General features: G+C 38.0%; 1 protein-coding gene across 1 annotated transcript in view; it reads left to right on the top strand.

Moving 5' to 3' along the window:
* Positions 1 to 27,310, top strand: part of TMEM131 (transmembrane protein 131) — a 190,675-nt gene that overhangs the window by 101,870 nt on the left and 61,495 nt on the right. The window contains exons 6-11 of the mRNA XM_061210791.1: positions 10,477 to 10,593; positions 13,069 to 13,191; positions 15,673 to 15,753; positions 19,417 to 19,567; positions 19,666 to 19,722; positions 20,661 to 20,722. Of these exons, the coding sequence (XP_061066774.1) occupies positions 10,477 to 10,593; positions 13,069 to 13,191; positions 15,673 to 15,753; positions 19,417 to 19,567; positions 19,666 to 19,722; positions 20,661 to 20,722 (591 nt within the window). The remainder of the gene's footprint in view (positions 1 to 10,476; positions 10,594 to 13,068; positions 13,192 to 15,672; positions 15,754 to 19,416; positions 19,568 to 19,665; positions 19,723 to 20,660; positions 20,723 to 27,310) is intronic.

The raw sequence follows: 27,310 nt of genomic DNA, 5'->3' as shown, positions 1-27,310 counted from the left end.
TTGCTGAATTCACTTTGCTAATAGTTTTTGAGAACTTTTGCATCTGTTTTCATCAGGGATATTGTTTATAGTTTTCTTGTAGTGTCCTTGTCTGGCTTTGGTATCAAGGTAATGCTGACCTCATAAAATGAGTTTGGAAGTGTTCCCTTCTCTTACTTTTTGGAAGAGTTTGAGAAAGATTGACATTAATTCTTCCTTATGTATTTGATAGAATTCACAAGTGAAGCCATCTGGTCCTGGAGTTTTCTGTTTTGGGAGGTTTTTGTTTACTGATTCAATTTCCTTACTCATTATTGATCTATCAAGATTTTCTATTTCTTCCTGATTCAGTCTTGGTATGTTGTGTGTTTCTAGGAATTAATCCATTTCTTCTAGGTTATCCAGCTTGTTGGCATAGAATTGCTCATACTGGTATCTTATGATCCTGTGTATTTCTGTAGTATGTCTTCTCTTTCATTTCTGATTTTATTTATTTGAGTCTTCTTTTTTCTTGGTTAGTGTGGCTCTTGATCTGTCAATTTTGTTTATCTTTTTGAAAAACCGGCTCTTAGTTTTGTTGATTTTTTTTTCTATTGTTTTTCTGGCCTCTGTTACATTTTATTTCCATTTTGACCTTCGTTATTTCTGTCCTGCAAACTTTGGCTTAATTTGTTCTTTTTCTAGTTCTTTGAGGTGTGAAGTTAGAATGTTTTATTTGAGATCCTTCTGCTTTCTTAAAATATGCATTTATTACTATAAACTAAGTTTATCCTTCTCAGAATTGCTTTTGCATCATTCCATAGATTTTGGTATGTTTTGTTTCCATTTTCATTTGTTCAATGTTATTTTTTATTTCTCTTTTGATTTCTTCTTTGACCCATTGGTTGTTCAAGAGAATGTTGTTTAATTGCCACATAATTGTAGATTTTCCAGCTTTCTTCTTGTTGATTTCTAGTTTAATACCACTGTGGTCTGAAAAAAATACTTGATATGATTTCAAACTTATTCTTCTCTATGTGCACTTGAGAAGAATATGTATTTGCTGCTATAGAATGGAATGACCTATAAATGTCTGTTAGGTCCATTTGGTCTAATATATGGTTCAAGTCCAGTGTTTCCTTGTTGATGTTCTGTCTGGATGATCTATCCATTGCTGAAAGTGGGATATCAAAGTCCCCTGCTATTATTGTATTCTTGTCTATTTCTCCCTTCAAACCTGTTGATATTTGTTAATATATTTAGGTTCTCCAATGTTAGTGCATATATATTTTTAATTATTACATCTTCTTGATGCATTGACCCCTTTATTATTATATAATGACCTTTTTGTCTCTTGTTACCATTTTTTACTTAAAGTCTATTTTGTCTAATATAAGTATAGCTAACCCATTTTCCTTTGGTTTCCACTTGCATTGAATTTCTTTTTTTTTTCTTATTTATTTATTTATTTATTTGGCTGTGTTGGGTCTTCATTGCTGTGCGCGGGCTTTCTCTAGTTTTGGCGAGCGGGGGCTGCTCTTTGTTGCCGTGCACGGGCTCCTCATTGCGGTGGCTTCTCTCGTTGCGGAGCATGGGCTCTAGGCACGTGGGCTTCAATAGTTGTGGCACACGGGCTCAGTAGTTGTGGCTCGCGAGCTCTAGAGCTCAGGCTCAGTAGTTGTGGCACACGGGCTTAGTTGCTCCGCGGCATGTGGGATCTTCCTGGACCAGGGCTCGAACCCATGTCCCCTGCATTGGCAGGCGGATTCTTAACCACTGTGCCAGCAGGGAAGTCCTGAATTTCTTTTTGTATCCCTTCACTTTGAGCCCATGTGTTTCCTTAAATCTGAAGTGAGTCTTGGAGGCAACATATATTTGGGTCTTGTTTTTTTTATCCATCCAGCCTCTCTATGCCTTTGATTGGTGAATTCAATCCATTTACATTAGAGTAATTATTGATATGTAAGGACTTCCCAGTGCCATCTCATTAATGGCTTTCTGTTTGTTTTATATTTCCATTGTTTCCTTTCCCCTCTGTTTCTGCCTGCCTTTGTAAATTGGTGATTTTCCACGGTGTTATATTCTGTTTCCCCTTTCTTTACCTTCTGTGAATCTACTCTAGGTTTTTGCTTTTTGGTACCATGAGGCTTACGTAAAATATCTTTAGATAAAACGGTCCATTTTACATTGATAACAACTTAATTTTGATGTCATGCAAAAGTTTTACCCTTTTACTCCCTCCCTTTAATGTGTTTTGGTGTCATTATTTACCTTTTTTTATATTGTGTAATCATTAACAAATTATAGTCACTGTAATTATTTTTAATAATCTTCTTCTTAAACCTTACACTGTAGTTAAGTGGTTAACACAGCATCCTATTACAGAATTAAGTTTTCTGTGTCTGATTGTACATTTACCTTTACTAGAGTGTTGTATACTTTTGTATGTTTTCATGTTGCTGATTAGCATCTTTTGATTTCAGCTTGAAGAACTCTTTTCAGCATTTCTTGCAAGGCAGGTGTAAGGGTGATGAAATCCCTCAGTTTTTGTTTGTCTAGGAAAGTATTTCTCCTTCATATCTGAAGTATAACTTTGCTGAATAGAGTATTTTTGGCTGGCAGTTTTTTTTCAACACTTTGATTTGTCATTCCACTGTCTCCTTGCCAGTAGGGTCTCTGCTGAGAAATTGCTGATTGCCTAATGTGTTTTCTTTGTAGGTTACAATCTTTTTTTCTCTGACTGCTTTTAGGATTCTCTCTTTATCTTTGAGTTTTGATATGTTCATTATAATACGTCTTGGAGAAAGGCTTTCTGCATTTAAATAATAGGGTAATCTGTTAGCTTCGTGAACTTGGATGTCCAAGTCTCTCCCCAGGTTTGGGAAGTGCTCAGCTATTATTTCTTTAAATAAGTTTTCTGTCCCCTTCCCCCTCTCTTCTCCTTCTGGAGCTCTGATTATTCTAATATTTTTTGATGGAACTCCATAGATCACATAGGCTTTCTTCACTCTTTTTCATTCTTTTTTTCTTTGTTCTGTGCTGTGTTATTTCAAAATTCCTGCCCTCTAGCTCACTTATTCTATTTTCCATTTTATCTAACCTACTGCAGATGCTCTCCGTTGCATTTTTCATTTCATTCATTGAAATCTTTAGCTCCAGAATTTCTGTTTGGTTCTTTTTTGTGATTTCTTTCTCTTTGGTAAATATCTCATTTTGATCATGTATTTTTTTTAATTTACGTATTTTATTTATTTGTTTTTGGCTGCGTTGGGTCTTTGTTGCTGCATGCAGGCTTCCTCTAGTTGCGGCGAGCAGGGGCTACTCTTCGTTGCCATGCGCAGGCTTCACATTGCGGTGGCTTCTCTCATTGCGGAGCATGGGCCCTAGGCGCGCAGGCTTCAGTAGTTGTGGCACGTGGGCTCAGTAGTTGTGGCTCATGGGCTCTAGAGCACAGACTCAGTAGTTGTGGTGCACAGGCTTAGCTGCTCCACGGCATGTGGGATCTTCCCAGACCAGGGCTTGAACCCATGTCCCCTGCATTGGCAGGCGGATTCTTAACCACTGTGCCACCATGGAAGCCTGATCATGTATGTTTTTGAGATTTTGTTGGATTATCTTTCTGAGTTTTCTCGTAGCTTGTTGAGTTTCTTCAAAACAGCTATTTTGACTCTTTTATCACCTAGACCACAAAATTCTGTAACTTTGAGCTCAGTTGTTGAATTACTGTTCTTTTGGTGATGACATGTTTCTTTGATTTTTCACATTTCTTACAATTTCGTGTCGCTGCTTTTACATTTGAAGTAGCAGTCACCTCCTTAAATCTTTACTAGTTGACTTCAAATGGGGTGTACTGTTCATTGGTGCTGTTATATGTCTAGGGTTTTTCAGAAGGTGGTGGTGCTATAGCTCAAGTTCGTGCTTTCTCCCTTGCCCACGCGTCCTGGTATGTTTTTCTGATAGCAGTCCGTGTACCGGACTTGCTCTTGTTCACTTGGGAGTGCACACAAGGAGCCGTCTGCAGAGTTGGGGGAGGTGTGGATTTAGCTCTTGGGGCATTGGGGGGGCCTGCAGACCTAGTGGGGAGATCCTCCAGTGAGATACTCCAGAGACTCCTGGATGAACTTCCTGCTGAAGTCCTGAGCACAGTCAGCAGGAACTGCCTACCTTTAATGCCCTTTGATATTTTTATCTGCCTCTTTCCTGATCTCCTACCTCCCCCAGTTATGGAAGTCCCACTTCAGTACTCTGGGTGCTAGTGGAGAGAAACAGGATTCCCAGCCACATCCTGCACAGCCAGAGGAGTTGGGCACTCACTCACTGCTCTCCTCCCCCCACCCCCTCATCCCTGCCCAGGAGAGGTCACCATCCCATGCAGTGTTGCCTTAGCATGGGTGGGGGAGTTGGCCCTGGGAAAATTCCTCTTACTATCTCCACTGCAACCAAACTCTTTTTTTTTTTTTTTTCCCTTCCAGTGGCATGCTGGAATATCTCCTTGGGAAAGGTAGACTTCTGCAAATTATCTCTTGTCCATCAGTATCTGCCCAGGTCAGCACTCTCCAGGTTTTTTCCGAGCTGCAGTGAGAGGGGTTGGGGCAGGTTCATTTGTCCCGCAGCCTGTACAGAAGTCTGTCCGCCTGTTTCCAGATGCACAGGTGGGCAAGACAGCTCCCAGATCCTCAGGCGTATGGAGCTGGATTCCACAAGTCCCACAGAGGCACTTCTGTTTGTAGATGGATATCTAACCCGTTGTTTTAAAAGGAGGGCAAAAAGGAGGAATGTCTTACACCACCATGATGCTGACGTCACTCCTCCAGTTTTAAATAGGATGGTCAGAGTAGGCTTCATTCAGAGGGTGACATTTGAACAGACTTGACGGAGGTAAGGGAGAAGACTGTAGGGAGGGAAATGGAATATATGGAAGAAGAACATTCCAGACAGAGGGTTCAGGCAGTAAGGTCTCCAATGTGGAAACATGACTGGTGTGCAAAGGGGACAGTGTAGCTAGACCAGAGTGAGCAAGGGTGAGAGGAGAAGTAAAGGGGGGTGGGAAAGGACAGACTGTGAAGGGTCTTAGAAGCTGTGATAAGGATTTGGGCTCTTATGCTGATTGAAATGGGAGGCCATCACAGATTTTGAGCAGAGGAATGAATGATAGCTTATGTTTTATAAGGATCACTGTTTATCAGAAATAGACTGAAGAAGGGTAAGGGGAGAATCGGGGACACTAGTTACCTTGGCTGTTGCAGGACTTCAGGGCAGGATTACTCTGAGCAGAGTGAAGAAGTGAAGAAAGCTGCATTTGGGATATATTTTCAAGATAGGAATAGGATTTTCTGAGGTGGGATTGAGAGAAAGAATAGTCAAGATGGACTCCAGAGTTTCTGTCCTGAGCAGCTAGGAGGACGGAGTTGCCATCAGCTGAGATGGAAAAGGCTGAGGGTGGAGTAGGTTTCGGGAGTGTGGTCAGTAGTTCAGTTTTGGACGTGTTAGATTTGGCATGTCTCCTAGACGTCCAGCTGGGGGTGCCAAGTAGGCAATTGAAGTCTGGCGTATGAGGGAAAGGACTAGACTCAAAATAGAAGTAAAGATGTGAATCCATGAACCCGGGTGAGATCACCAGGGGAGCAAAAGGCCAGGGACTCTGATCTATGGTACAAATATGTGAGACTTCGCTGCAGATAATTTAAAACTAAAGTTAGCACGCCTTGTGTCCTCGTCTTCATTACTTTTTCCTACCGTTTTCTTTTTTTTTTAATCAAACTAAATTTATTTTATTTAGGAAGTTTGTTGTACCAGAGGGAACAAAAGGATGAATTGTAGCAAATCTGATGAATTCTTACGGGAAGATTACATTCCTGAGCCTGAGTTTATTGTTCTGTTTCATCACTCTTTTGTTACATTGTTAATTGTCATTTGGAAGTAGATTTTCCCTGTTATTAAAGAAAAGAAAAGAAAAGATTTGTTCTGTGTGTCTCAGCATCTTCTTAAAGTATTCCAGTCTTTAAGTTATAAAGAGTTGATTGGATATTGGGAACTATCAAAGAGAACCTGTACTCTCATATCCAGGCTCTTTTTTCTCCCAGGATATGATGCTTTTAACAGCTTTCAACAAATACTGAAATCTGTTTTCAAAGAAATCTTTGTACTAATGTATGTTTGTCCATGTAATAGACTGAAGACAGCCACATCTGGCATTCTCAAAGAAGCACATAACTACTAAATGTAATGCTGCAAATCAACTTATTTCCTTTCAAACTTCACTAAATAATTCCAAGGAGTACAACAAGGTTCCTTATCACATATGTGATTTGCAGATCTTTTCTTCTAGTCTGTAGCACGTCTTTTCATCCTCTTTATAAAATCTTTCAAAGAACAGAAGTTTTTAATTTCCACGAAGTCCAGCTTATCAAATTTTTCTTTTATGGGTTATGCTTTTAGACTTGTAGCTAAGAACTATTTGCCTAAACTGAAGTCACAAAGATTTTCTCCAATTTCTATTCCAGAAGTTTAATAGTTTCAGATTTTACATTTAGGTCTGTGATCCTTTTTGAGTTAATGTTTGTTTATGGCATGAGATATAGATCAAGAGTTATTTTGTTTTGTTTTGTTTTGCATATGGATATACAGTCGTTACTGTACTGTTGGTTAAAAAGACTATCCTTTCTCATTGAAATACCGCTGCATTTTGTCAAAGTCAATTGACATTGAATATGTGGGTCTGTTTTTTTGGACTTCCCATTACGTTCTAATATGTATCTAATAGATATCTATAGTATGTCAACCCTTTCACCAGTACCACACTGCCTTGATTACAGTAGCTGTTTAGTAGTTCCTGGAATTGCAGTGTGAACCCTTCAGTTTCGTTTTCCTTTTTTAAAATGGTTTTGCTCTTCTTATTCCCTTTTCTTGCCATCTGAATTTTAGAATCAGCTTGTCAATTTCTTTTTTAAAACCCCTTGCTAAGATTTTTTTAACATTTTTTTGAATTAATCTTAAACATATAAATAACTAAGTACAGATAATCTTGTATTCCTCACCTGGTTTCTCCTAATGCTAACTTCTTATATTGTATAATCATAGTATAATTATCAAAACCAGGAGATTAACATTGGTAAAGTACTGTTAACTAAAAACTTACATAAATTTTCACAGTTTTCTATCAATGTAGTTTTTCTGTTCTAGGATCTTATTTCACATTGTATTTAGTTGCATTTAGTTTCTCCTTAGGCTGAAACTTTTATTGCAGTTACGCTGGACACATAAATAAATTGGGGGAGAATTAACATCTGAACAGTATTATCTTCTGATCCATGAATACAGTACATCTCTCCATTTTTTTAAGTCTTCTTTTATTTAAGCAATGCTTTGTCATTTTCCGGTCACAGAACTTGCACATTATTAGATTTATATTTTTGTGTGTGCGTGTTATTGTAAATGATACTTTTTTAAAAATTAGAATTCCAGTGTTTATTGCTAAGATAGGGAAATACAATTGATTATTATATATTGACCTTGATTTCTGCAACTTCATTAAACTCATTATCTCTTATGGGCATTTTTGAAGGTTATTTTTGGGATTTTTTTTATATAGGCAGCCATGTTGTCTGTGAATAAAAACAGACCTTTCTTCCTTTCTAATGTATGTGCTTTCTATTTATTTTTCTTGTCTCATACTGGCAAGTACTTCCAATACAATGTTGAATAGCCGTCATGAGAGAGGACATCCTTGCCTTGTTCCACACTGGGGGCAGGGGGAGGGTAGCATTCAGTCATTCATCATTAAATCTGGTATCTCTGGGTCTTTTGTAGATGCTCTTTATATGGTTGAGGAAGTTCTCTTCTATTGACCTAGTTTACTGAGATTTTTAATCATGAATGGATGCTGAATTTTGTCAAATTATTTTATGCACCTACTGAAAGGATTTTTCTTCTTTAGTATGTTGATAATATCAATTACATTGGTTTGATTTTTGAATGTTGAGCTAGAACTTCATTGTCATGATAAAAACCACTTGATCATGATGTGTTATCTTTTTTATATGTTGGCTGGATTCAGTTTGCCAATACTTTGTAAATGATTGCATGTCTACATTCATGAGGGATGTTGGCTTGTAGTTTTCTTGTCAAATCATTGTCTGGTCTTGGTATAAAGGTAATACTAGACTCATAAAATGAAGTGGGAAGTGTTCTCTTCTGTATGCTGAAAGTTTATGTAGATAGATGTTATTTAATGGTTGGTATAGAACTCTACCATTCTACCAGTGAAACCATCTGGGCTTGGGCTTTTCCTTGTGGGAAGGTTTTTTAACTACAAATTAAATTTTTTTTAATGGTTATAAGACTGTTCTGGCAATTTTGTTTCAAATGAGCTGTAGCAGATTGTTTTTCAAAGAATGTGTCTATTTCTTCTAGTTATTAAATTTATGGGCGTAGAGTTGTTTGTAATATTCCTTTATCATCCTTTTGTATGTGTAAAGGTTGTATTATGATGTCCACATTTCAGTTTCTTATATTTTCATCTTCCTCCTTTTTACTCTTGGTCATTCTGTGTAGGGTTTTATCAGTTTTATGGACCGTTTTGGTTTTACTGATTTTTCGCTGTTTTTCCATTTTCTATTTCATTATTTTAAGCTCTTGTCTAATATTCTTCCTTTTCCTTATTTTGGGTTTAATTTACTCTTTTTCTGGTTTCTCAAGGTGGAAACATAGATTATTGATTTGAGACATTTCTTTTCAAGATAAGCATGTAATACTGTAATTTTCCTTCCAAGTATTGCTTTACAGCAGCATAGCACAGGGAGATCAGCTCCATGCTTTGCGATGACCTAGAGAGGTGGGATAGGGAGGGTGGGAGGGAGGCTCAAGACAGAGGAGATATGGGGATATGTGTATGCATATGGCTGATTCACTTTGTTGTACAACAGAAACTAACACAGTATTGTGAAGCAATTATACTCCAATAAAGATCTATTTTTAAAAAAAAAAAGAGTATTGCTTTAAATTTTGATATGTTGTGTTTTCATTTCCAATTGATTCAGAATATTTTATAATTTCCTTTGTGACTACTTATTTGACCAGTGGGTTATTTAGAAGTGTGTTGTTTACCAGTATCCTGTTACTGATTTTTTGGCTCAAGTGTGACCTCCATCTAGCATTTATAGCTTCTAGGGATTCTATGCACCAGAGTTCTGTAGCCCACACTCGGCATTTAGCAGTGTGTAAAAATTTTAGCCGAATTCATTTTACCATCTTGTACGTTAGCCTCATCTTCTTCCCATTCTCTGTCGTGGGTGAGCTGGTACTCACATTCCATCTCTTCTCGAAGGTGCTTGTCTTTCCTTAAATTTGGGGCTAGTTGATACACAAACTGTGATGCGTTCAAGAAAAGTTACGATTTTGCAGATTATTCTTTCTGTTTTTGATAATGCAGGAGAAATTCCCAGCTTTCTACATCCAAAGGTGAAGACAGACATCTCAGTGCCATATATTTTAAGCTATAATTTGGGGAGCATTTTAGAGTTCTAGCCACAGAGGCAGAATGAGAGAAGTTAATGACTTTACATATTAAAATGCATTTTAAGGCTTCATTGCAGGCAGAACTGCATTTACAGTCTCTCAAACTTCATGAAGCAACCCTATTGTTTTGTTGTAATAAAATTTTAATTTGCTAACCACCGTGACATTCTCAGTCTCTGCACAAGGTAACAGGAAGGAGTTCCTGCCTGTATTATCACCGCTCCCTTCTTTTTTAATGTAAGTTGCTGGCACATTTTGTTCCTTGTGTGAATGTACGACAGAGGTCAAGGGGTTGAGGCTGGACTTATTTGTTTATTCGAATAGTACAAGTGGCTGCTCAGTAGCAGAGTAGAACATCTGTATGAGAAGCTCGGCTTCAGCTCAGCTCCTCCTTGATCGTCTGATGTTGGAAGAGCCTGTAATTAGGTACTTCATTCCAGCCTAGTTATTGTTGAATGAACAGAATCCAAGGGAACCATCTGTTGTACAGGGTTTTAGACTCATGATTGACAAAGATATGTGACATCCAATATGAAGACATCGTTTTTTTCCCATTGCAAAATAGTTTGGCTAATTTAAAACTTAAACCTTTAGGAGGAAAAGGCTAGTTTATGCAAGTGATTCTAAGATGTTTTAGAGGACTTTAGCTATCTTTTTTTTTTTTTTTTTTGGCTGCGTCGGGTCTTAGTTGCAGCATGCGGGATCTTTCGTTGAGGCACACAGGCTCTTTGTTGCAGCACGTGGGCTTCTCTCTAGTTGTGGCACGCAGGCTCTAGAGCACACAGGCCCAGTAGTTGCGGTGCGCGGGCTTAGTTGCCCCGCAGCATGTGGGATCTTAGTTCCCTGACCAGGGATTGAACCCGCGTCCCCTGCATTGGCAGGAGGATTCTTAACCACTGGACCACCAGGGAAGTCCCGAGAACTTTAGCTATCTAATTGTAGTCACCATGATCTGATTTTTTGGTTACTAATTTAACTTTATTTATTGCTTTTCTTTTTCAGAAAATTCTTCCAGGAGGAAATACATCATTTGATGTAGTTTTTCTTGCAAGAGTAGTAGGAAATGTAGAAAATACTTTATTTATTAATACATCTAATCATGGGGTATTCACTTACCAGGTAAGAATCAGAATGAAAACTTTATTTATAAAATACAGTTATCATCTTCAACCTGTCATATGACAACCTTTTGGGAACGCTTCAAAAATTCAGGGGATAAGGGAAAATGTAGGAGTTTAGATTCAGAGAATTTTTTAAAAACTTTTGATTTTATATTAAAGTATAGTTGATTAACAGTGTTGTAATAGTTTCAGGTGTACAGCAAAGTGGCTTAGTTATACATATACGTGTATCTATTCTCTTTCAAATTCTTTTCCCATTTAGGTTGTTATATAATACTGAGCATTTTTATACTTACAGCTGTGTTTGTGAATATCCCTGTTCAAATCACACTGTGAACAAATGCTCTTAAAGCTACAGCTAAAGTGTTACTGTAAGATTGGTTGGCAAAAGAACAGTTAAAAATATTTTCACAGTGACTAGATTTTTTTTTTTTTTTTTTTTTTTTTACTTTTTGCATGCTTACAAAGTGATAATAGTTTCAGGATCAAAACTTATGTGCCTGCTTTTCTTTGGTAATTATATTGTTTAAAATTTTTGATAAACTCTTTTCTATGTGCAATCATTGTTTGGGTTATTAAAGAAAGTGAATGTTTTGTGAATCAAGATTTTTATATATCAAGATTACTAAGAATAATTACTTATTTGACACTGTGCTACACACTTTACATGCACTTCTGCCTGCATTACAGATACTGTTATTCTCACTTTTTTAGATGAGGAAGGTGAAGTTTAGAAAGGTTAAATAATTATGCTCAAGTTATTGAGCAGGGATTCAAACCCATGTCTTTATAACTACAAAGACCATCCTCTTAACCACTGAGCTATACTGCCCATGGAACTCAATTGTTTAAATCCTTACTTGGCTAGTGTCTTAACTTTACAGTTTATATGCTTTTGTTTTTGAACATTTCTTCTCCACTACCCAGGACACTTCATGTATTTTGGAAATTAGTGTCAGAGTAAACATTCCATTTTAGTCAAGAATCGATGCTTATTTATGGTGAACAAGTCTTTAATGGTCGTTTGATAGGCAGTATATACTTCTGAAGCCAGTATAGATGAATAACTTCGGCATGCTGTACAGAGCACTTGGCATATACTTGTTGAGTAAATGAAAAGACCACCATGAGAATATGAAGACCTGTGCCCTACAGTGGGGCCCCCAACTGACCTAGGTGTTTGTGGCCCATGGGTGACCTGAGGGTCATGATCAGGTTGTTCTCAAGGTGAGCCTCAGTGCCAGGTGTCTTCACCTCTTCGCATCTAGTCTTTCACCACGTCTTTCTCCTAAATGTACCTCGAGTCTGTCTACCTCTCTCCTCTTCACCCCCACTGCTCTCTCCCAGGCCGTCCCCACCTCTCCCTGGATGACGACACAGGAGCCTCCTGACTACCCTTCCTCTCCTCCACAGCCCCTCCTGCAGTGCATTGTTCCCTCTGTAGCCAGAGTGATCTTCTCTGAGCATAAATCAGATCCAGTCAGCTCCTCACGTAAATCCTTATGTTTTCCCATTGCTCTCAGAGCAAAGTGAAAGCTTCTGACCAAGGCCAGCAAGGCTCTAAGGATCTGACTCCCGTGTAGCTCTCCCACCTCATCCCATTTGACCATGGTTCTCATCTTATTCTTTGTCTTCAAACAGGCCACACCCTTTCCTGCCCCCTGCCCTTTGCCTGTGTACTTGCCCTTGTGGAATACGCTTTCACTGTTGGCTTGTTCTCATCTATCAGGTGACGTCAGTTCACGTCATCTCCCCATCCACCCTCTCTTAAAGAATATTCCCACCCTCACTCCAACCAGTTACTCTGTATCACATTACCCATTTTTCTAAACCTTTTTATTGTTATCTAGGCTGTCCCTAATACTAGGATGTGAGTTTCATAAGAGCAGGCACATTATCTGTCTCGTTCACTGTTGAATTGTTCAGCAGTGCCTGTGGTTGTACCTAGCACATCATAGGCACTTAATAAATATTTGTCATTTGAATGACTGGCTCACCCTGTTTGGTCAACCCACATTCCTATGGAGGAATGACCTGGGACTGTGCTTGGTATTTAAGAGATTGTCTGGGCCCTACATCCATCTTCTGATGGTTGGAACAGGGAAATCTTTTAATTCCCTGTTTCCTCCTTTTGTCTATCCCATGACATCGTGAAGGACTACTATCATTTTCATTTCTAAATGAAATCATTCCAAATGTATATATATGTGCATATATATATATATATATAAAAGAATATATATATATTCTTGATGTATATCAAGAATTTGATGTATATCAAGAATTTGATGTATATCAAATAGGTAGCCAAACAAGTATAGAAACTACATGTGTGTTCCTTTTAAAAGGAGTTAAGATTTTTTCCATAAGTTAACCTCACCAGTTTTCCCTAGAGCAATCAGTTATAACTATAAAAATGTTATAAAATTATAAAAGCAACTAAAATTGCATCTTTTTTCCTCCTTGGAATCAGGTGTTTGGTATTGGAGTTCCAAATCCATACCGATTGAGGCCATTCCTTGGGGCCAGAGTCCCTGTGAATAGCAGTTTCTCACCTATAATAAACATACACAATCCTCACAGTGAACCTTTACAGGTGAGTTTATGGTGGTGATTTTGAATGTGTTTAACTTTAGTGGAAATTAATGCTTAACGTGAAATCTCAGTTTGTTATAGTTTTCAAGACTATTTAAAATAACGTGGTACTGAATAATAGTACTAAAGAGAGAGATTCTTTTATTGCAGCTTGTAGTCTGAATTTGGGGTTGTATCAGTCCAGTTATCGAATTTTTGGAACCATTTTTAAAATGACTGTGGTTTCTCTGGTGTTAGTTTTAAGCACCTCTACATGTAATTTAAGAAGAGTTTTCATCTATACAAGGCCACTGCTTTTCTTGCCTTCAGCTCCTTCTGGCCCAGTATAAATTTTTAAAACCACTATTCATATTTATTTCTAATAATAATAAGTTTTTGGTGATGGCAGCCTGGAAATTAAAATCCAAGGAAAGGGTAATATAGAACCATTGATTAAAAGCCAACTTATTTTTTTATTTTAAAAAATCCAACTCCATATCTTACCCAGTGTTTTAGTAGTAATTATTTTCATATTTGAAATCCCTCCTCACTCGTCCCTTGTCTCTAAGACAGTGGGCGTGACTGGCATCGCTCCTTCAAATATTTACTAAAATTAAAATCCCCACCCCATGCCCCCAGTGACTTCCAGCCGTGTGACATTTGCTGCCACTGTAGCTTCTAGTTTTGTTGTCTGCGTTGTGTACTCCTGGAGGACTTTTGTGATAAAACAAGTAAAGGTTTTCTACTCATTCTCATACTTCACCCCAAATTTGCATTTAATTAAATATATTCTTTATTTTTAAGAGATAGGGTTACCTGCCTTTAAAGAAAAGTCTCCTGCCATATGACCCTTCTATTCCTTGGTACTTACCCAAGAGAAAGGAAAGCACATGAAAACCCAAAGACTTATACAACGTGGTGTTCATAACAGCGTTGTGACCAAACATCTGTAGTGACCAAAAACTGGAAACACCCCAAATGTCCATCAGCAAGTAAATGGATCAAAAATTGTGGCATACCCATAAAATCAAAAAGAAATGAACTATTAGTACATAAAACAACATGGTAGATCTCAAGATAATTACACTGAATAAAAGCAGCCAGACACAAGAGTACATACTGTATGATTCCATTTATATAAAACTCTAGACACTACAAACTAATCTAGAGTGGCCAAGAGCAGCTCAGTGGCTGCCTGGGGATGGGAGAGGGCAGAGGGCGACAGGTGGATTGCAAAGGTCATGAGGAAACTCTGGGAGGTAAAGGGTTTATTTAATATCGTAATTGTAGTGGTAGCTTCATGTCTGTATACATGTCAGAATTCATCAAGTTGTACACTTTAAAAATGTATAGTTTAAGGCTTCCCTGGTGGCGCAGTGCTTAAGAACCTGCCTGCCAATACAGGGGACACGGGTTCGAGCCCTGGTCCGGGAAGATCCCACATGCTGCGGAGCAACTAAGCCCGTGCGCCACAACTACTGAGCCTGCGCTCTAGAGCCCGCGAGCCACAACTGCGGAGCCCACGTGCCACAACTACTGAAGCCCTCGCACCTAGAGCCCGTGCTCTGCAACAAGAGAAGCCACCGCAATGAGAAGCCCACACACCGCAACGAAGAGTAGCCCCCGCTCGCTGCAACTAGAGAAAGCCTGTGCGCAACAGCGAAGACCCAATGCAGCCAAAGATAGATAAATAAATAAATAATTTTTTAAAAAATGTATAGTTTATTGTACATGAATGGGTTGGGACTTCTCTGGTGGTCCAGTGGTTAAGACTCCGCACTCCCAATGCAGGGGGCCCGGGTTCGATTCCTCGTCAGGGAACTAGATCCCGCATGCCGCAACAAAGATCCCGCACGCAGCAATGAAGATCCCGCCTGCCGCAACTAAGGCCCGGCATGGCCAAATAAATAAATAAATATTTAAAAGAAAAAGTCATGGGTGTAGGTACAAGCCACAGAGATATATTAATAGTAGCTGTGATTTTGCTACAGAAGACTTCAAATATTTTCATACTGCACTGATATTGTTGCATATGCTGAAGAAAGATATGCTCTTCACTATGTCACAATTACAGTAGTTATTAGATCTGCTGCTAGATCTTGTTATAAATGTGTGAATAAAGAAGCATTTGTGTTACTATAAGAACTGCAAAATTTGTATTTCTAAAATATGATACTTTCCATAAACTGTTTCCTTAGGAAAAAATAGAAATAAATGTCCTACAGTTGGATTTCCTAAAATCCAGTCTCTGAAACAGCTACACTATTTCCGAGTTCAGTATTTCAAAGTTACCTTGTTTTAATTAAATATACCACCATTGCTTACCCATATTGAGCACTGCTTCTGGTGATGTGACACCACACTTATCCTACATTTGTATCTGTAAACGTCTTTAAATTTTTTCTGATGAACAATTAGAGTGTCAGACGTTTCTGTATAACAGCAAATCACTTGCATTGAAAACATGATTTTGACTTAACCATCATGTGCTCCTTTGTCACAGGTTGTAGAAATGTACTCGAGCGGAGGAGATCTTCACCTCGAGCTTCCGACAGGTCAGCAGGGAGGCACCAGGAAACTGTGGGTGAGTGCTGACGTGTTCTTCTCTCTTGTGAGCTCACATGAGACCAGTTATTCTCTTAAATACACCAGAAAATACTTAACTCCTCATCACCCGAAGAAATATGGGTGACTTTTCCATAATTATTGTCTTAATATTAAATTTATATCAAACTAACACAACATTGTAAAGCAACTGTACTCCAGTAAAAATTAATTTTAAAAAATAAATAAATTTATATCAAATATACTTGAAAATTGGAGAGACAGAAACAGAATAGTAATTTTTGGAAAGAGCAGTGAACAAAAATTGGTGTAAGCTTTAACCCACTGTGTGGAAAGACAGAGGTTTTAACTATTCTTCCTCAGAATAATATTGGTAAAGTTGTCTCTGAATCTAATCATTTATAATATGCTTTACACTAATATTGAAGGAAAAAAAAAAAGAAGCCATGGGAAGGACCTGCTACATTTTTTAAGGTAAAGCATTGAACATGCAGACTTACTATTGATGGAGGAGATGCCATTTGCAGAGGGAACATAGTCAGGCCCTCGTGATAACTTAGAAACTTTACATTTTTAGGCGGTCTATAGCCACGTTTAATGCTATTTAACATTTGACAGTATTCTGTGTCCATGGTTAGAGAATCACTTTTTCTTGGCGAATACTAGCAAATATTAACAGATTAATGAATACATAGTAACTACCTTATTTACAAAGGTTCCTGCCATAGGAGGGTTGTTTTTATTTTTTTTAATGTTGCCTACCCAGCTTTAATCAAAGAAGGGAAAGTCATAGAAAATGCAGTTCTTGTACCGAGGTCACTAAAATCGCTGCTCATTCGTAATTGAAGACACACGGACCTGACCACTATGAATAGGTTCTGAACATCAAAGTTTCTTTGTTAATTGCTCTGTTAAACACACACAGCCTCTAGATTCTGTCATCTGACCAGTCTCAGCCAGGGAAGGGACGTGGAGGGGACATTTTTAAGATATTGACTTGAACATTTAGAAACCAATTTGTCAGTGACTAGGTTAACTTCTAAGATGTAGAACACTCTAGCAGGTAGAAATATGTAATGGATGGTCTTTTTATATCCTTTCACAAAAATGATATACCTTGAAATTATGATATTGTTTGAAAAGCCTTTGGGAGAAATAGTGTATAAAACAATGCTTCATAGAATTAACTATAAGCAATTAAATTTGTATTATAATTCTAGATAGAAGAACTAAGAATTTACTATGAAATATAACCGGATTCTAATAAATAAACATAAAAAAATTCAGATTTCTAATTAGTTAAGAACTGTAATGAATGGTAGCAGACATGGCAGATTGTTTTAATACTCCTAGCAGCTACGAGAAAAGATATAGTGACTTATTCCTACAAATCTAGAGTGAGAAAAAGTCAATTGGCCTTGACCTCACCCCCAGCCCATTTCAGTATACATGAGAAAACCCCAGCTCCTAAAGATGGGGAAGTGGATGGTCTATCTCTAGTGGCCCCAGGAGGGTTCCAGTCACTTCTTTCCTACTTTGAGACTAAAAAGTTAAGAGAGTAGAGGCAAGTGAAGACCAGTAAATTCTAAACCACGAGGATTTCCTAAAATAGGCCAAAAGGTGTGTGCAGAAAAACTCTGGTGGTCCCAAGGGAGCCAGATTATTCAAAAACCAGGAAAAGAATTATACCTCAAAAAAAAATTTTTTTTCCAATGAGTCTTCCTTCTAGTGTATATGTAAGTGTTCTCTTTTTATGAGCCTAAAAAGTTATGCTATCTTACATGCTCAGAGCCTTACTGAACATGGTTGGTGAACTGTGGATTTGCTTGGGAAGCTTTGTTTTGTTAGGTTTTAAATGAAAGGAGAGCAGAGTCTACGCTCTCTTGGTTATCATTTAAAGAGAATCCTAAATGGGCAGAAGACCTAAATAGACTATATCTCCAAAGAAGATATACGGATTGCCAACAAACACATGAAAGGATGCTCAACATCACTTATCATTAGAGAAATGCAAATCAGAACTACAATGAGGTATCACCTCACACCAGTCAGAATGGCCATCATCAAAAAATCTACAAACAATAAATGCTGGAGAGGGTGTGGAGAAAAGGGAACCCTCTTGCACTGTTGGTGGGAGTGTAAATTGATACAGCCACTCTGGAGAACAGTATGGAGGTTCCTTAAAAAACTAAAAATAGAACTACCATACGGACCCAGCAATCCCACTCCTGGGCATATACCCTGAGAAAACCATAATTCAAAAAGAGTCATGTACCACAATGTTCACTGCAGCTCTATTTACAATAGCCAGGACATGGAAGCAGCCTAAGTGTCCATTGACACATGAATGGATAAAGAGGATGTGGCACATATATACAATGGAATATTAGCCATAAAAAGAAACGAAACTGAGTTATTTGTAGTGAGGTGGGTGGACCTAGAGTCTGTCAGACAGAGTGAAGTAAGTCAGAAAGAGAAAAACAAATACTGTATGCTAACACATATATATGGAATCTAAAAAAAAAAAAAACTGGTTCTGAAAAACCTAGGGGCAGGACAGGAATAAAGACGCAGACGTAGAGAATGGACTTGAGGATTCGGGGAGGGGGAAGGGTAAGCTGGGACGAAGTGAGAGAGTGGCATGGACATATATACACTACCAAATGTAAAATAGATAGCTAGTGGGAAGCAGCCGCATAGCTCAGGGAGATCAGCTCGGTGCTTTGTGACCACCTAGAGGGGTGGGATAGGGAGGGTGGGAGGGAGACGCAAGAAGGAGGAGATATGGGGATATATGTACATGTATAGCTGATTCCGCTTTGTTATAAAGCAGAAACTAACACACCATTGTAAAGCAATTATACTCCAATAAAGATGTTAAAATAAATAAATAAATAAAACATTTAGCTAGAAAAAAGTATATTCTGAAACTATTGTCATATGAAGAGACAGTTAATGAGTATGCTACTAAAAAATGTAGGGAAAAAAGTATTACAGAGATGTATCTGGAAGTCCATCAATTAAAAGAATTTTGTTTAAAAAAATAAAAAATAAATTTAAAAAAAAGAGAGAATCCTTTTTGCAATGACCTAGACAGGTAGGATAGGGAGGGTGGGAGGGAGGCTCAAGAGGGAGGGGATATGGGGATATATGTATGCATATGGCTGATTCATTTTGTTGTACAACAGAAACTAACACAGTATTGTGAAGCAGTTATACTCCAATAAAGATCTGTTTAAAAAAAAAAAGAGAATCCTGTAAACTTCTGGAAAAGCAGTTTCCCTTTGATGGTGATGTTTCTGTTGTTTAGAGAATTTCAGGACTGAATTATATACCCAAGCACCAGCAATACATCAAAGAATAATTGATTTTTATGGATTAACTCTACCTCTTAATGATGATTTTGCCATTGACAATTTGTTTTCATGTGATTTTATTTCTTTCATTTTGCTCAGTTTTACACACCATACTTCATTAGTTTTAAGATATGTGTGTTTTTATCATTTAACATCCTCCAGAATTGGACTGTGTGTTATAATCAGTGGAATGAATATATTTGTTTAATTGGCAATATGTTTTTTTCTTAGTAAGTATATAAAATAATAATGCATCTTTCAGGTGATGTCATCTTATTCAGTAAACTATGGTGGTTTTGCTACATTATGGTCTGTTAACTTGTCAGGAAATTCCTCCTTATGAAACCAAGGGAGTGATGAGAGCCAGTTTTTCATCTAGAGAAGCAGATAATCACACAGCTTTCATAAGAATAAAGACTAATGCTTCAGACAGCACGGAGTTTATCATTCTTCCAGTTGAGGTGGAAGTTACCACAGGTGAGTGGATGACTAAAGGAGCTGCAAGTTTGTTTTGGTTTCAGTACATCCTACTCTGGCGAAGTGAAATATAATTGTTTTCTTTTCTTTTTTCCAAGCTCCTGGAATTTATTCCTCAACTGAAATGTTAGATTTTGGTACACTGCGAACACAAGGTAAAAAAAGAGACAGTGTCTTTATAGGTCTTTTAAAAAACCCCTGTATTCATTGCTGAATGGCTCTACTTTAACTCCTTTGTAATTAATTCAACTTTGAAAGTTATTTCTCAGTGGGTTACATGATCTTGTAGAAATCTACTTTTGGGAACTCAGAGCCCTTAGTGATTTATACCCCATTCCTCTGAGGGATACCACTGCTTACAAGATGGGAAAGCAATGTCATGGATAACTTAAGTCTTCTAAATGGAAGATTGAGGCATCAAGTAGTTTCTTAGTTTCTTAATCCAGTTTCTCACCTATTTAGTTATGCTGAATCTTTTCTTTTAATAGTAAAATAAAGGAAGTAAAAAGATTTACTTCTGGATTTTTGTTTAGATATGGATTATTCAATTGCATTATAATAACGTAATGTTAGAAATTGGTCCCCAATGGTCAGAGAAAGAATTCAAATTCTAAAATTGAAAATAACCAAAAAAGGATTTATTAAGAGAAAAGTAAGAGTACCTGTAATATGGGATTCCTATGGGCCATATGTAATTAAAAATTTGGGTGTTTAGGATTGAAGACCCATTTTTGAAAATTAGATTTGGTTTTAATATAATAATTTTATATTGTACTTTACTGAATTGCTTCATTATGCTTTGCTGGAAAACTAAAAGATTAGTGATAACGTCAATTTCACTGAAAAATTTTGTTTTGTTTTGTTGTTTGGTCTAATTGTTTAGGAGGGGTCACTTCCTATAGTACTCACTGTCCTTAAAAGTAAGGCAGTTCCTGTCTAGGAATGTGATTGTCACATTCTTTTTATAAGTGTGATTGTTATTCTAGTTCACATTCTAAAATATATTCCGTCTGATATCTAAGAAGAGAAAGATTCTAACTTGCTATAAAGCATACCATTTTAAGAAATATTTTCTTTTCCTCAATTTTAACAGATCTACCAAAAGTTTTAAATCTTCATTTATTAAATTCAGGAACAAAAGATGTACCAATAACAGTAAGTTTTTACTTTTTTTTTTCCTAATTTATATATTCTTTATTTTTAAACTTATGACAAAGTTTAAAATGACTAAACTCTTGCTCTAAAGGAATTCTGTTTTGTGGTGACCTGGTGACACTTTGGTTCAAAGTGTCATAAAAGAAACCTGTTGTGCCTCTCTAATCACCAGATTTTCAGGATGAGAAGGGCATGTGGACAATCTTCTCTAAGCTAAGTGTGAACCAGATTTCATGAGGTTCCTGTTTAGGCCTGTAGAGTCTGATAAATCCTAGGATCTGCATGCCATGTGCAAAGAAAAACGGGTTGTTAGACTTAAGGTACGATTAAGTAAAAAGAAGAAAAGACTCAGATGAGTTGGAAAGAGAAATAAGGAAGCAAATAAATATGGTAGGTAGTGGTTGAGTGCTGTTAACATTTGTCTCTGGTACCCCTTCTAACCCACAGCTGCCGTAGTTACCCTTGACAGCACACTGTAAACTAGGGTCCTCTCTCCCCCTCACACATACTCGCAGAACAGGTGACTTTGATGCCTTGTAGTGGAATTGGAGTGTCATGAGATGGTGAGCAAGGTCACTGTGCATTAAAATGTGGTTATCTGGGATGACCATCTCTCCCATCACTTGGGGTTTGTATACTGCCTTCTCTTTGGTCTCTATTCCACCAGTTGGTGGTAAACTCTGGGTTTGGGCAGGGATGGGCAACGGTCTGTTAAGTCTCAAAGCCCATCTGATCTATTTCATTTTATCAGAGTTCTCTGAATTTAGGTTTTCTGACATCAGCACAGGTTATAATAAAAATATACTGCTTTCCTCTTCCCTTATTCTCTTTGTAACTTGGGAACCTCACCAGGAGGTGAGGTTGTGAGCTAAAGCAAAATCTGGGTAGACCTTGCTCACTAGTAGAGTCATAGTCTAAGCAGTGTCCTGCCATACGACCTAGTATTTCTTCCTGCTAGGTAGGAGAATTGGGGGTGGGTTAGGGGAATGGAGTCTGGTAAAGCAGTGGTCCCCAAACTTTTTGGCACCAGGGACCGGTTTCGTGGAAGACAGTTTTTCCACGGACCAGGGTGGGTGTGGGGGGATGGTGCAGGATGGTTCAGGCAGTAATGCGGGCGATGGGGAGCAATGGGGAGCGGCAGATGAAGCTTTGCTTGCCCACCGCTCACCTCCTGCTGTGCGACCCAGTTCCTAACAGGCCGCAGACTGCTACCAGTCGGTCGGCGGCCCGGGGGATGAGGACCCCTATGGTAAAGAACTTCCCCCAATCTGCAGTGGAGCTCAAACTACCCCAACCTGAGGTTCCTAGCACTCCAGTGTTAGGCCGACTGAGAGAGACCTGCTCTGAAGGTTCCTGAGTCTGCTGGGGTTCATGCCCCTGCTCCTCAGTGAAGTCTTCAAGGGCCCGGGACCCTTCCACAGATGACAAGGAACAGCTCCTTTGACCTAGCCACCCTGATACTATATTTTTCTTAAAAAAAAAAAAACACATAATGCTGACTGTTACTGCTGTATTGAGGGGTTAGTGATTGTTTTTGGCTCTTTAATCTGTATTGAAATTTTCACAAGTGTATAGAAAAATGAGCAAAATAAGAGCAATATAAATATTTACAAAAATATGAGTGTGTATATGTTAACATAATTAACATAAAGTTGTAAACACCCTTTCTGGATAAGGACTATCCTGAGATAATGTCGTTGTTTCTTTGACATTAAAATGTTTGTTTTTTTATTATTAAACGTAGTAGATAGTTGGGGGAGGGTTTTTGTTTTTTTTTTTTAATAGAATAAGTGGGGAAGTGTTCTTTCCTCTTCTGTTGTTGGGGAGAGTTTTTGAAGGATTGGTGTTAATTCTTCTTTAAATGTTTGGTAGAATTCACCAATAAAGTCATCTGGGCCTGGATTTTTCTTTGTGGGAAGTTTTTAAATTATTAATTCAATCTCTTTACTTGCTACAGGCCTGTTCAGATTTTCTTTTTCTGCTTGAACCAGTTTCAGTAACATGTCTTCCTAGGAATTTTTTCATTTCATCTAAGTTATCTAATTTGTTGGCATACCATTGTTCACAGTACTCCCTTATAATAATTTTTTTTTCTTTTCCTGTGAGGTAGGTAGTAATGGCCCATCTTTAATTGTTGATTTTAGCAATTAGAGTCTTCTCTATATTAAAAAAATTTTTTTGGTCAGTCTAGCTAAAGGTTTGTCAATTTTGTTGACCCTTTCAAAGGACCAACTTTTGGTTTTGTTAATTTCCTCTTTTTTTTTGGTTTGATACTAAAATACCCTTTGTTTTATGAATAAAGGTAGTAGATAGTAGGAATTTCTCCTTCCCTGCCACCAACATCCTCACATTTGCAAAATAAAAAGTTAGAAAACCTCTGTTAGACTTCCTCACACACACACACACACACACACACATTTTAGATTTTACCAGTGAAATGCAAAGGCCTAAGAATCACTGCTCTGTTACAACATTTTTAAACCTCACTTTGTACTCAGAATTGTGATCCATTTTGTTCAAATTTTCTAGTTTAGTATATCAGACTTTCCTCTGTAATGGAGCGTGATTCCTTCTGCTAGATTTGTCCAGGTTGCTTTGGCTACAACCTACTTATGTTCTTTGAACTTCTTGGTCCTGGATTTCTTCTTGAGCCCAGTTGGCAGCATGAAGCACAGTTACCACATACGTGATGATGTGCATACAACTCCCTTCCCAGCCCTTTCCTGCCCACATGCTCAGGGCACTAACCTCCATGAAGGAAAACTCCTGAAGCGCACCATCTGGCCGCACGTCCTGGGATTCAGCAGCACATTTGCCTGTAGGGCAGACCCTGCCTATTGGTGGATCACTTGCCATTGCCTCAGTTTGAGATGTCAGATAATTTTTACTTTTATGTGTTCTGCATGCTGTTTGTCTCTTACTGGTTTCTTCAGTCTGTGGGATGCCTTGTACAGGGGAGGAACTCTCATGCTTTTTGGGCAGACTTCAGGCCTTGAAGTCACTTCTCCAAATGTGAGGGCTTAGAGATTTGATGGGAAAGTGCCTTTACTTAGCCCAAGCATTCTGGTCTAACTTTTTACATACAATAAATGGACTCAAACAAATGTCTTTTTCAATAAACATTTTCTAGAAAAATGAAATTAGCAATTCTAAGAATGTGAATGAAAAAATGTAATTCATTTATGATAGGTAATTAAATATAAATAGGCCCATGTTCCTCCTTTTCTCTTTTATTAAGGAGTTTTAGGATACATTGTAAGTGAACATTTTTGTTCTTACCATGGGTTAGACGTATCTAGGTTCTTTACACGGATTACCTTGTTTGATACAGCTCTCTTGTAACGTACACAGGTCCTTGTTTTCCAAATAGGGAAAATGAGTCAGACCTTTTTATTTTATTTTATTTTTTTATTTTTTATTTTTTTTTATTAATTAATTTATTTATTTTTGGCTGTGTTGGGTCTTCCTTTCTGTGCGAGGGCTTTCTCTAGTTGCGGCAAGCGGGGGCCACTCTTCATCACAGTGCGTGGGCCTCTCACTATCGCGGCCTCTCTTGTTAGGAGCACAGGCTCCAGACGCACAGGCTCAGTAGTTGTGGCTCACGTGCCTAGTTGCTCCGCAGCATGTGGGATCCTCCCAGACCAGGGCCCGAACCTGTGTCCCCTACATTGGCAGGCAGATTCTCAACCACTGCGCCACCAGGGAAGCCCAGACCTTTTTATTTTTAAGTGACTTAATTCAACTGTAAAATGTGCAAGTTACATGAAAGTATATTAGGAAGATAATGATACTTATTAATCAAGTCTTTATGAATATATCATTTTATATTCAATATTCCTATTAACCTGTTGATTTACGTATATGTGTTTAGATCTACATTTGTATCTACCTATGTATGTATTTTTTTCTAACATCCGAAGCCTATACTCTGCCAGTGTTTTGGTAGTTTTATCTCATTTCCTCATTCATTCCTTCATTCACTCATTCAGTAAATATTTAATAAGCATCAACTATATGCTGGCTTCTGTGCTAAGTACTGAGAATACAGAAGGGGATCAGACAACCAAGGTCTTTTGTCTTTACTGAGCTCATTTTTTAGCTGGGAGACAGACAAACAGGTATGCAGCATAATTGTAAATTGAGAAATAAACAGAATGGCACGTAAGTCGGGGAGGGAGTTGGTTCAGATAGAGTTGTCTCTGAAGAGCTGATGTTTGCAGTAATAACTCAAGAGTGAGAGGTAGGCACCCATAAGAAAAGCTGGTGGCCAAGTGTTCCCATCAAAGGGATCAGCAAGTGCAAAGGAATGGCTTTGATGTCAAGGGAAACAGGGTTGGCGGGTGGTTTGAATGGAAAAGATGAAGGCTGGAGAGTCAAGCAGGCCTCCCTGGGGCCCTGGGAGGGGTTTAGATTTTATTATAAGTGCAATGGGAAATTACAGAATTTTAAGCAAGAGAGTGATGTCATTTGATTTATGCGTTGTAAAAAGTCAGTGTAGCTGCTTGTGGAGAATGAACTGCAGAAGGTTAAAAATCTGTTGCATGGTCCACTTGAGAAATGATGGTAGCTTGGACTCCTCGCCTTATCAGCCAGGAGATGAACCCATCTACCATGGCAACTGAGTTTTAAGAGAGCTTTCCAAGGTTTTTCCTGTATTTTTCTCCATAATATGCCAGACCTAGAGACTGGTGCATTTTTTTAAGGGTCCCTCCCTCCCTCCATTTCACAAATATATAGAATTTTAGGATGAGCTCAACAATGCTAAAAGCCAGAGGGTTTTTAAAAATTCCCCTTCAGGGAATTCAGAGTCTCTTCATCTTTCAAGATGTAAGACCACTAAAGCAAGCAGCTCCAAATATAAGTTCCTCGCCTGTCAATGGACAAGATGCCCAGGTCCAAGCCTTCCTGACGTTGTCTATAATGCAACTTTGAGAATATGGTTTTCCTCAATATTTATAAAACATTAATGCTATATAAATGATGGAATAAGTTTGCTTGAGATGTCTTAAGGCACCTTTGTATGAAGTTTCCTTGCTAATTAATGAATAAGAATCACAGCTGTACTTAATTAATTTTACCAATGTCAACTTGACATGTACCTTAGCTCATTTGTGCACCTACTGTTAAAAATACAATCGCTATATACTGAAAGGTTTTTTTTCTTGCTTGCTCAAAGTAGTTGAGTAGTTTCAGAATGTCCTGAGCCTTGAGTTTCACTTGAGAGTTACTGAGCATTAGTTGGGTGTGAATGTCGTGAGAAAGGCTGGAACTATTGGGTTGGCCAAAAAGGTCGTTCGGGCTTTTCCGCTCTTACGGAACAAACTTTTTGGCCAACCCAGTATACTTCGAGCCTGTGCAAACTGCCTTTCCTGGGAATCTTGCCATATTTTTTCCACTTCTTGATTATCTTTAAGTAAGCAACAGTTAGTGACTGGTACTAAAATATATTGTTAGTATAAATATGCTTATTACAAGTTAATGATTATTTATTATTTTTCATTTAAAACCGTCAGAATGAGCCAACTATTTAAGTGTTTTGCTTGTTTGTCTCGCTTTGTTTTTGTTTCCTTGGAAAACAGGTTTTAACTGATTGGGGGATTTTTTTTCTTTTAATGGTAACAAGTGAACAATTTTATTTAGACCATTTGTATAAAACATGAGTCAGTTGAATATTATTTTACTGTTAGTGTGACATGTTTTAAGGTAATAATACTGAATGTAAAGTTTTCCTCTGGTAAGAAAAATCTTAAAGAGTGTTTCACGTGAGAAAAACATTTTTTTCATCACATATTTATTCTTAGTTCTTACTACTTACTGTGACTATATGGTAATAGATACCATTGCTTAGCTGTTTCTGGCATGGGGTTGTGCTTGTTACTGATGAACCACCACTTACATTCTTTAAGTGTGTTTGAAAATGGTCAAGGTTCCATTGCTGCTGTATCATAATCAATAGAGCAAGTGAAAGAATTAGGAACCGTATGTGTCCTCTGTAAACTGTAAGGCTTTATAAGGTCATCTCTCTAACAAATCCTGACCTCAGGATAAATGTGGCTAATTCAAAAAAAAAAACAGCATAATTAGGGACTTCCCTGGTGGTCCAGTGGTTAAGACGCTGCACTTCCACTGCAGGGGGCCCGGGTTCAATCTGGGTTCCTGGTTAAGGAACTAAGATCCCACGTGCTGTGTGGTGCAGCCCCCCACCAAAAAAACAGCAAAATTAATAGAATCACAAAATTTTTCAGATAGGTGGAAACTTAGAAAAAAATCTAACCCAACCCCTAGGATTTTACGGGTGGGAGAAATAAGTCCCAGAGTAAATGGGCAGCTTACTCAGACTCACACTGCTGGTTAAATAGTTAGTATCCTGTTGTAAACTCATCGCTCTGGGTCTCACACGTACTTCTATACTGCTTTCCTTTCCTTCGGAAAAAGTTTTTAGTGTAATGTGATGAAACCAAATGAACCTTTTGTCCAGTTTGTAGTTTATCTTACAGTCAATCTGCTTTGTTTTACTGTTAAAAATACACACACACACGTATACATATATACATACATACATACCCTTCAAGGAATGAAGAGATTCAT

The sequence above is a fragment of the Eubalaena glacialis genome, chromosome 14 (assembly GCF_028564815.1).
Source record: "Eubalaena glacialis isolate mEubGla1 chromosome 14, mEubGla1.1.hap2.+ XY, whole genome shotgun sequence".
NCBI classification, from domain to species: Eukaryota; Metazoa; Chordata; class Mammalia; order Artiodactyla; family Balaenidae; genus Eubalaena; species Eubalaena glacialis.
This window is presented reverse-complemented; position numbering and strand designations above follow the sequence as displayed.